At 46.3% G+C, this 10,895-nt stretch overlaps 1 protein-coding gene across 2 annotated transcripts in view; it reads left to right on the forward strand.

The window, feature by feature from the left end:
- BEND7 (BEN domain containing 7) overlaps positions 1–10,363 on the forward strand; it is an 88,445-nt gene extending 78,082 nt beyond the window's left edge. Inside the window, exon 8 of one of the 2 annotated variants that reach the window (XM_077758479.1) lies at positions 10,292–10,363. In XM_077758479.1, the coding sequence (XP_077614605.1) occupies positions 10,292–10,299 (8 nt within the window). In that variant the 3' untranslated portion in view covers positions 10,300–10,363. Of the gene's footprint in view, positions 1–8,709; positions 8,818–10,291 lie in introns of those variants that run through there. The other variant, XM_077758474.1, reaches the window with a different exon arrangement.
- Positions 10,364–10,895: the final 532 nt, after the last annotated feature.

Genomic DNA, 10,895 nt, shown 5'->3' on the forward strand with positions numbered 1-10,895 from the left:
GGGGGCGGGAGACCACTGAGGCACCCCAAGAGGTCTTGACCAGATTCCTATGATGTACTGACCTGTCTGGCAGAAATACATACGTTACTGGACGGGGCGAGCCGAGAACAAGGCATCCCATTGAGAAGCTGTTAGAATAGCTAAGGATACTTCTTGAGAGGACAAAACCCCAAATGCCCAAGCATAAGAAAGAGAGCCAAGGGGACCTGGTGACTTGCTAGCTTGAGGTGCAGAGGGGAATGCAGCTGTAAGAGGAGAGGGGGCTCCCGCATGGGAGCCCCGGGGGTGTTATATATGCTCCCTCAGGGAGGGCCACTCGGAGAAGCAGGACATCTAGATGAGTTCAGGTGCAGATGCTACTCCATTCATTCATTCATTCATTCATTCATTCATTCAACACGTGTGCTCAACACTTTGGGTGCGCCTGGTGCTGTTCGAGGGGCTGTAGAACAGTGAGCCCCTTTGCGCAGGGGGCTCTCCAGGACAGTCACAAAGCAGAAGCAGCTGCACAGAAGGCACAGACCCTGAGCCGTAGAAGGAACTTAATCTCAGACCAGGGCTTCGCCCTGGGCTAGAGGCCATCAAGACTTGAAGCACCATTCGTTCTGCATAATCGAGTCTCAACTCACTATCAGCACAGAGGGACTCCTAACCATAGGCTCACGGGGCAGCCACTGGTCTCCATCAGGTCACAGGCTCAGTCCCTTCTTGTCACATACCTCTCTTTGACATTGTCTTGCTCAACGACCTGTTTGTTTAGTCTACTTTCCCCTGGCATCTAAGCCTCCTGAGGTCAGGGATCTTATCTGTAAGCCCTGAAGATTTCAGACCCTGGTGAAAACATTCTCAGGACATCCCTGTCCCCGACAAAGAGTGGACTGTGACAGACGAGGGTTGTTAGGTACTGCCCTCTCCCTTCTTCTGTCCCATAGTCTTAGATCATGAGCCCTTCCTTTGTCCCTGTATCGACACTCTTCGTAAACAGCAGAGAAATTGTGTCAATAGATCCACACAAGACATGCTACATGTGTGGCCCATAAGAATTTGGTAACTCTGAGGATTCAGAGCAATGCTTTGAAGTGTACACAAATCAACATCTGTACTTGTAACCTCACAAATATGCAACTGATCATCCCCCTAAAAAATATACATATACATATATACGTATGTGTATTATCTATTTGTATTTTGTTATCAGAAAAATTAAAAGAGCATAAAGGAGTCACTATGAAACGGTCGAAGGACAGTCTAGAAATAAGGCCCAGGTGGGGTCCGTGCAGTATTGCTGATGTCACAAATAGTCCTGATACTTAAGGACTTTTTTAATTGCTTTTTTTTTCTTTGCCTTGTTTATCTGTTAATGCTGAGAAATTGAGGGATATTTTAAACCTAACTTTTGAAACAAAGCTACTTTAGATAATTCCTTTAAAATACTTTCCAAAAATGAAGCTGATGTGAACATGTGAAATGGAGAAACTGGTCAGACATGAGCTCTCTCGACTTCCAGTTGTTCATACTCTCCACCACAATGCCGTAACAGATTCAGAAAGTGGAGGGCCCTCGATGTGAATATGGAGTGAAAATCAATTTTACAACGGAAATTGAGCGTCCTAAATTGGTTCAATGAAGTAGTGGGCCACCTGCATATTCTGGTAGAAAAACTACTTTCTCACAATGGAGAGAAAAAGAGAATACGTTATAATGGATGGCACTTACTCCGTGTATTACTGAATTGAGCATCCTCCAAAAGTGATGTGTTTCTAACCACTGGATAAGAGAAATCAGAAGCAACTCATTTAACAACCCCCACACAAACCCCATCCCCCCCGCCACCATGCGATGAACATTGTAATGCTGCGTGGTCCTTGAGGGAAATCTTTCTGGGTGCAGCAATGCCACCTTCTCCCCTCCCCTCCCTGATTCTCCCTGGAACACAGACCTACAGCTGTGGGTAGCCTTGACCCTCGTCGTCATGAAGGTTTTGTTTCCATGGTTTGCGTCAAATGCTATTCAAGCATGTTTGTCCTACCCGCCTCCATGGTGTCAGTGTTCCTTGGGAACAATATCCATGGCTGGTCTTTCCCTCACTTTGTCCTCATGAGACCGGCTCACCAGTCGAGGTGGAGTGGGCATATTTTAACATCGGGCTGACCCCTAGACACTGGCTGCTGCCCATATTAAGTGACAAGAACCAAAATGCACCTTGATCATGCCTAAGCTAGTGTGATAACACATAGCTTTCGAAAGTGAACAAACTCTCAAAGACCAAGAAATGACTTTTGATTGGAAAGTACCCAGTGACTTTGGAGGTGGGAAGGAGGAGGTGGTGGAAGTTGACAAAATTAGTCTGAATTCATTGGACAGATTGAACGCAGGAGAAGAGCCAAGAAATGCTTTGGAAACTGTGAGAGAGATTTACTCCCCTCTCCTCATTCCCTCATTTAAACATATCATAAAACTTCAGAAATGGCAGCTGTGGTTTAGATCAATAAAATAGAATGGGAATTTAAGGAAAATCTTGCCTAGATCGACATATAACATATATTAAAGGTAACAACAAAAAGGCCTAAATATGAAGTGGATCAAATGACATACAGATTTTTTTTCTCTAACTCATCACAGCCCAGAAGCGGGTAGGTGGTCCACGGTGTTGGTAGGTAGCTCTGCTCCATGAGGTCATCCAGAAACCCAGTCCTATCTTACTGTTCTGCACCCCCTAGGAGATATCCACGTCCATGGGGTCAACCACGTTGATGTGGTTCACCAGCATAGGTCTATATTTGAGCCTATGGGATGGTGGGGAAAAGTTAGTGGAGGGAAATGATTTCCTTACGAAAACGTGATCTTGGGCATGTATCTCTTCCGCTACTGCAAAGGAGGCTAGGAAGTATGGTCTGTAGCTGGATGGCTATGTGCCTAACTAAGATTTTTATTCTGTTTCTACCAGCAGGAGTGGAGAACAGATACTGGGGACAATTAGCTGTTGGTTCCACCAGTGCCATTTTAGTTGGTGGGAAAGGAAAAATGATTCAGTAAATAGTGTCAAGGACAACTGGCTAGGCATTTGTAAGAACAAAATTAACTCAAAATGGACCATAGACCTAAATGTAAAAGCTAACACCATACAACTCTTAGAAGAAAACAGAGAAGTAGATCTTCATATTCTTGGGTCAAGCAATGGTTTCTTGGATAGGACACCAAATGCATAAGCAACAGAAGAAAAATAGATAAATGGAACATCGTAGAATGAAACGCTTTTTTTTTAAGTTTCTATTTATTTATTTTTAAAGAGAGCACGCACGCATGCTGGGGGGTGGGAGGAGAGAGGGAGAGAGAGAGAGAGAGAGAGAGAGAGAGAGAATCCCAAGTAGGCTCCGCACTGACAGTGCAGAGCCCAATGTGAAGCTCAGTCTCACAAACCATGAGATCATGACCTGAGCTAAAATCAAGATGCAGACGCTTAACTGAGTGAGCCACACAGGCACCCCGAAATGAAACATTTTTGTGCTTCGGAGAAAACCAAAAGACAACTCACAGAAGGGATGAACAGATTTGCAAAACATATATCTGGTAAAGAATTTGTACCTAGAATATACAAAGAAGTTTTACAACTCAAAAATAAAAAGATAACCCAATTTGAAAATGGGCAAAAGATTTGCACAGACTTTTCTTGAAAGATATATAAATGGCCAATAGGCTGATAAGCATATGAAGAGATGCTCAACATCACAGTCATTAGGGAAATGCAAATCCAAACCACCAGATACCACTTCACACCCACGGAGAAGGCTAGAATCCAATGACAGACAACAGAAGTGTTGTATGAATGTGGAGAAATTGGACCCCTGAAACATTGCTCGTGGGAATGTAAAATGGTGCAGGCTCCTTGGAAAACAGATTGGCAATTCCTCCACAAGTTAAACATAGAGTTACTGTAAGACCTAGAATATACCCAAGAGAACTGAAAACATGTCCACACAAAGACTTATACATGAACATTCAGTATATAGTACATGAGTTTTCTGTATGTGAATTCTATCTCAATAAAGATGTTATTAAAAACTAGTAATAAAGTTAGACCCTCCTACCTTACCCTATGTGGCAGTTGACTCCAGATACTTCAAGGATTTAAGTAAAACAAGCAATAAAAATACTAGGAAATTTTAAATTAATATTTATCTAAGCTTGAGGAAAAGATTTCCCAAACATGAAGAAATTATCGAGTAAAATCATAGTTTCAAAATTTTACAAAATTTAATAGCAAATGACAAAAGGAGAAAAATATTTGCAGAATAAATGTTTTTTAAGAAAGATTATACTTATTGCATGCCCAACTCTTATAAATCAAATAACCAATAAATATTAAGATGGTAAAGTTGTGGCACCTGGCTGGCTCAGTCAATTAAGCGTCTTGACTCTTGATTTCTGCACAGGTCATGACCTCACCGTTCACGGGATCGAGCCCCATGCTGCGCTTAAAGCATGGATCTTGCTTGGGAGTCTCTCTCCCTCCCTCTCTCTGCCCCTCTCTTGCTCATGCTTGTGCATGTGCGCTCTCTCTCAAAATTTATTGTTAAAAATGCTAAAATCAAACCAAGAAAAAAATAAAATGTAACCAGGAAATGCATATTACAAGAATAGTATGAAATAGTTTAATTATTCACTCAATTGACAGAATTTGAAAGAAAAGTAGCACTAGTGTTTCTTGTATGGAAAGGAACTCAGATACCACGAATGGACATGTTCACTAGTACGGTATTTCTGAGGGTGGTTGGCAACATAAATCAAATCGGTTTAAAACCTTTGACCTGGCAATTCTGCTTGAAGGAACTTTTCTGAGAGCAATAAAGATGTGCCCAGAGAGCGAGCCACAAAACCACAGGTGTTCATCACATATAGTTAAAATAATAAAACCAACAAACAGAACCAATCTGCAATGTCCAACAATAATTTAAATTCCAATACATCCTCACGATGGAGTACTATGCAGCCAGTTTAAATATTGTACATAGAGGGGCGCCTGGGTGGCTCAGTCGGTTAAGCATCTGACTTCAGCTCAGGTCAAGGTTTGTGGGTTCGAGCCCCACGGCTGACAGCTAGCTCAGAGCCTGGAGCCGGTTTCAGATTCTGTATCCCCCTCTCTCTCTGACTGTCCCCTGGTCATGCTGCCGCTCTCTCTCTCAAAAATAAATTAAAAATATTAAAAAAAATTTTTTTAATATTGTGCATAGAGATCCACAATCAATTAACTGAAAGAATGCAGGTCCCAGGACAGGAGGTACTGCCGGGTCTCTTTTTTTCTTTTTGAAGCACAAACTCAGAAAAAAAAGTCTAAGAGAACCTACATCAAAGTGCTGATGACAAGTACCTAGACAGTGAGATTATAGGTGCTTTAAAATTTTCTTCCTGTAGTTTACCTAAAATAATTTGTCTTTAGGGAACATGCTGCCTTTGCAATAAGAAGGGAAATTGTTTTAAAGATTAAAAGAAAAAAAGTAATGTAGAAAAGTTAATGGCACAGAGAAATGTTAGTAGTGTATTTACTTTCAAGTAGTATGTTCAGCCTGGTCATACTTGTTAATTTCAGAAACGCATTTATAAGGTTAGAACTAATGCTAGTTGTAAGTAACTACAAACACAGACAAATTGCAGCGTTTCCAAAATATGCACACCTACAGCTACCTACAGCTTTAAAAAGGTACAGATGAGGGCGCCTGGGTGGCTCACGCAGTTAGGCGTCTGACCCTTGGTTTCTGCTCACGTCATGATCTCGCAGTCTTGACGCTGAGCCCCGTATCAGGCTCTGAACCACCATGAGGAGCCTGCTTGGGATTCTCTCTCTCTGCCCCTGCCCTGCTCTCTCTCTCTCTATCTCAAAATAAACAAACTTGGCAAAATAAAAAGGTACAGATGATGTGTTATTGTCAGCCTAATCACATTTTGTAAAAGAAATACTTAAACACATGCAAAGAAAAGTTTTTACAGTGGTTATCTGAGTGATAGAATTATATGTGATTTTAAGAAATTATATTTTCTATTTTTTAAATATTTTTTAACGTTTATTTTTGAGAGACAGAGTGTGAGCAGGGGAGGGGCAGAGTGAGGGGGAGACACAGAATCCGAAGCAGGCTCCAGGCTCTGAGCTGTCAGCACAGAGCCCAACGCGGGGCTCAAACTCACAAATCATGAGATATGACCTCAGCCGAAGTCGGACACTTAACGAGCTGAGCCACCCAGGCGCCCAGATTTGTGTATATTTTCTAAAGTACACCTGTATCTTCTTCTAAAAGGAAAATAAAGGTAAAGGAAGAAAAAGCCCAGGGGTCCACACATCAGTGACTATGTCCTGCTTGCCACTTGGACACTGTTAGGGGCACCTGAACTATCACCGCAGCTCCTGTAACACAGGCCTCTGAAACGTCACCCAAGCTCCAGCGAAAACTTCACCTTGCTGCTCCCATAATACGTACAGTGAACCTACTTACTGACTCTGGAGGTTAATGCTTTCCTTGGAAAGGAAAGAAAGAAAAACCCGTTCAACAGCCTAACGGGAAAAGGATATCCTCTCGGCGGCCTAAAAGGAAACTGGAGATGATGCTTTATGAAAAATGTATTAGCTGCAAGACAAGCAGCGGCCCATCTGAGGTATAAGTGCATTTGACACATCAGTTCAAGAAACAGTACCATCCGGGCTTCTGGGGGTTGCAGAACGATCACCTAAGGAGAATAAAACACAGGGTGTGTTGCGGTCACAGATGAGGCCAGGAACTCGAGCAGGTGAGGCCAAAAGAGTCTGTTCTCTCGTAGGGCTTTTATTCGTCTGCCAATTTGCACTGACCTAATAGATTTGTGGTGATCAAGTCCCCATGGAGCACGAGCCAATACCTTCTGCACACGGTGCACGCTGGCACTGTTCTGATGCTTTAAAAGAACAGTTTAACTCCTATAACCCCCAAACTATCCTACAAAGTAGATACTATTATTATCCCCACTTAACAGATGAAAGAAAAGTGAGATCATTTGTTTTAGCTCACAGAACTGAGGACTAGGTTTGGTCGAGATCTGAAACACAGTGGGGTAACTGGGTGGCTCCGTTGGTAAAGCACCTGACTTCGGCTCAGGTCATGATCTTGCGGTTCACGAGTTTGAGCTGCGCGTCGGGCTCTGTTCTGACAGCTTGGAGCCTGCAGCCTGCTTTGGATTCTGTGTCTCTCTCTCTCTCTTTCTCTGCCCTTCCCCAGCTCATGCTCACTTACTCTCTCAAAAATAAATAACTTAGAATAAAAGAATGAAACACAGGAATGTGACTCTGACTCCCACGTTCAGGTGCAAGAAACGTTCAGAATAACTTCAATGAGATGAGCTTATANAGAGTTTGAGCTGTGCGTCGGGCTCTGTGCTGACAGCTTGGAGCCTGCAGCCTGCTTTGGATTCTGTGTCTCTCTCTCTCTTTCTCTGCCCTTCCCCAGCTCATGCTCACTTACTCTCTCAAAAATAAATAACTTAGAATAAAAGAATGAAACACAGGAATGTGACTCTGACTCCCACGTTCAGGTGCAAGAAACGTTCAGAATAACTTCAATGAGATGAGCTTATATGATGTGCCTTTCCAATACTCTTTTTTATTAAATGTTTATTTATTTATTTTGAGAGAGAAAGAGCATGCACATATGAGTGGGGGAGAGAAAGAGAGAGAGAGAGAGAGAGAGAGAGAGAGAGAGGGAGAGAATCCCAAGCAGTCTCTGCGCTATCAGTGCAGAGCTTGATACAGGGTTCGATCTCACAGTTAGTGAGATCATGACCTGAGCCGAAATCAAGAGTCAGACACTTAACTGACAGGGCCACCCAGGCACCCCTCCAACGTAGAACTTTTATATGTTAGTTTGCGCAAAAGCATTGAGCCAGGACTGACAGCACATGTTTATGGAGGCTTCTTACGAACCCAGAACTGTCCTGAGTATTTTACCCATACTAATCCAGTTCACCCCCATTACCAATAGTCTGGAAGTACTATTATCATCCCCACTTTACAGATGAGGAGACTGAGTGGCAAAGACCTGAAATAACTTGCTCATCACATAGCTAGTAAGTGACCGAGCCAGGATTCAAGGCTGGGCATTCTGATCTAGAGCCCATGATGCTTTATGTTGTTGTTGTTAAAGATTCTTTTTTAATGTTTATTTTTTAGAGAGAACATGAGCAGGGGAGAGGGGGAGAGGGCAGAGGGAAAGAGAGAGAGAGAGTCCTAAGCAGGCTCTGTACTGTCAGCGTAGGGCCTGATGCAGGGCTCAGACCCACAAATTATTAGTCATGCCCTGAGCCAGAACCAACCAAGGTCACTTAACAGACCCAGGCACCCCTACTGCCCGGGCCTCTAATCCCTGTGCTTTAAGATGCACTTCCACGTAAACGTATTGGATATTTGTTCTATGTCAGGCCTTAAAAGTGTCTTACTTGAATCATTTCGTTTGAAATATCCCCAACATCTTGCCAGAAAGAGGCTGAGAAGTAGCCAGTGTCTTCAACCTGACAACAGGTTCTTAATTTAAAAGTTTCCAAGAGGGGCGCCTGGNCTAGCAGAGCGGATGAACGACAGGGTTCTGGAGCGAGACTGACCAGGGTTCAAGTACGGGGTCTGCCTTTTACTTCGCTCTGGTATCTTTTTATCCCTACTTGCCCTCACTCTCCATTGTCCGTCCATCCACACAGGAAGCAGCGGAGACTCAACGGAAGCCAAGCTCTCTCCAGGATGAGGGAAGTCACTGAGAACCCCCTACTCTGGTAGGGAGACCTTTCCTGCCCATGACAAGGCTGGGGGGACCCGAAGGAGGCGACGGCCGCACACAGTGGTGCTCGACGTGTTCATCCCCCAGACGGGCAGCAGCGACAGCACCTGCGTGGTTGTTAGCACCACACCTTCGCCCAGAGCCAGCCCAAAAGCTCTAGGTGGGGTCCTGTAAGCCCTCCTGCTGCGCACCCAAGTTTGGGGGCCCCACCCCTAGGGCACCCGGGAGACACCATAGGACCCCACCCTCAGAGCTGTGAGGTGGATTCCCCGCAACTTGTGAGCACCCACAACAGTGTGTGAATTCGCTCCCTGAATGGGTCAGAGCTGAGCCCAGGCCTTCCCTGCGGCAGCATCACTGCCCTTCACGTTCTGATTGCAGAGAAGCGGGTGGCGTCGCAGAAGCCACGAGAAGCGCCCGAGTCGCCAGGGAGGCCGTGGAGGCGGGGCAAGTGTGGGAACACAGAGGCAGGGCGCTGCTATGGCGGAAGGCTGAAACGCAGCCCCGTCCTTCTCGGCTGCTGAGACCGAGGTCCCCAGAGGGCAGGGGACAGCTGGAGCGGGGACTGACACCTGGTCTCGTCTCCTTGGGCCACACGCTCAGCCTGCCTCTCCCTCCCCTAAGTCCTCCCTTCCTGCCCCTCCCAGGCGGCCCTGGCACTCGGCCCGCCAGAACGACCAACGCCACATTCCAGGAGGTCCGGCAGCACCAGCCTGAGAAGATGTCAAAACCACAAGTCCCGAAGGACACTAAGCAAGCCCACAGCTGCCTACTGGGCACCTACTGTCCAGAGGGCCCCGCATCAGGGAAAGAGACGGAAGGAACCCACACGTGGTCACTGCCTTCAGGGGGCGGGTAACGAGACAAACTATGACCCGCCACAGCCACAGCGGTGATGCGAGCTCCAACCTGTAGAAGGCGATCACAAGACACCACACGGTGTGTGGCCGAAAGGAGGCACCAGACAGTCAACAAAATGAGCACTCCGATGGTGGAGATGCTGTTGGGAGTCTTTGTGGCGGAAGACGGAGCTGAGCGGTGAGGGAGGAGCGCATAAACAGGCCGGGAGGAGGGAGAGCAGTCACCCCTGCAACGCTGCGGGTCCGGAAGGCTCGCAGGAGAAAGGGCAGCATACAGGGAGCTGAGCAGGCCGCCTGGGCGGCTCAGTCCATTGAGTGCCCAACTCTTGATTTCAGCTCAGGCCATGATCCCAAGGTTGTGGGATTGAGCCCCGAGTTGGGCTCCTCCAGGCTGAGTGTGGAGCCTGCTTAAGGTTCTCTCTCTCTCTCTCTCTCTCTCTCTCTCCCTGTCCCTCCCTCCCTCTTCCCTCCTGTGTGCATGCACTCTCTCTCAAAAAAAAAAAAAAAGTCTGTTATGTTGGAGGGCAGAAAGTCTGGCGAAAGTTGGAAGTGTATGTAGAGCCAAATGGTCAAAAACCTTGGAAGATTTATTCTATAGGCCATGGTTTCCCAAAGTAGGTGTTTCTCAGAATATTCTCTTTGCAGAATTTTAAGAGACGTTCCGTGACTAAATGAGTTCCATTGGGGGGCGCTTTGCCACACCGCCTTGGGATGCGAGCTGCCCGTCCCACACTTCATCAGTTCTGATACTTTCCATCTGGAGCCAGCGTCAGACCCAGAGTAAGAGCTCAGCCCTACAAGGCTGCTCCCCGCACCCCCAACTCACCCCTCCGTCCGACAGTCACAAGCCCAGGCCGTCACCCACACTTCTGACTGCCAGCTGTCAATGAGGGTCCCATGACCCCCTCCTCAGGTTCGATTAATTTGCTTGAGTGGCTCACATAACTCAGAATCCCTTTACTCACTAGATGACCATTTATTGTAAAAGGACAGGACTCAGGAACGGCCAGAGGAGATGCACAGGGCGTGGACCTCCCGTGCTCTCTGAGCTCGCCGCCCTCTCCCAGTCTCCCTGCGTTCACCAACCTGCAGGCTCTCGAATCAGCTCCCTCTGGGTTTTCATGGAGGCTTCGTTACACAGACACAGCTCATGAAGTCACTGGCCATTGGTGACTGAACTCAATCTCCAGCTCCTCTCCCTTCACCCAAAGGGGTGGTGGCTTGGGGTGGGGGAGGGTGGGTTCTCCTG

The sequence above is a fragment of the Crocuta crocuta genome, unplaced genomic scaffold (assembly GCF_008692635.1).
Source record: "Crocuta crocuta isolate KB4526 unplaced genomic scaffold, BGI_CrCroc_1.0 scaffold32, whole genome shotgun sequence".
NCBI classification, from domain to species: Eukaryota; Metazoa; Chordata; class Mammalia; order Carnivora; family Hyaenidae; genus Crocuta; species Crocuta crocuta.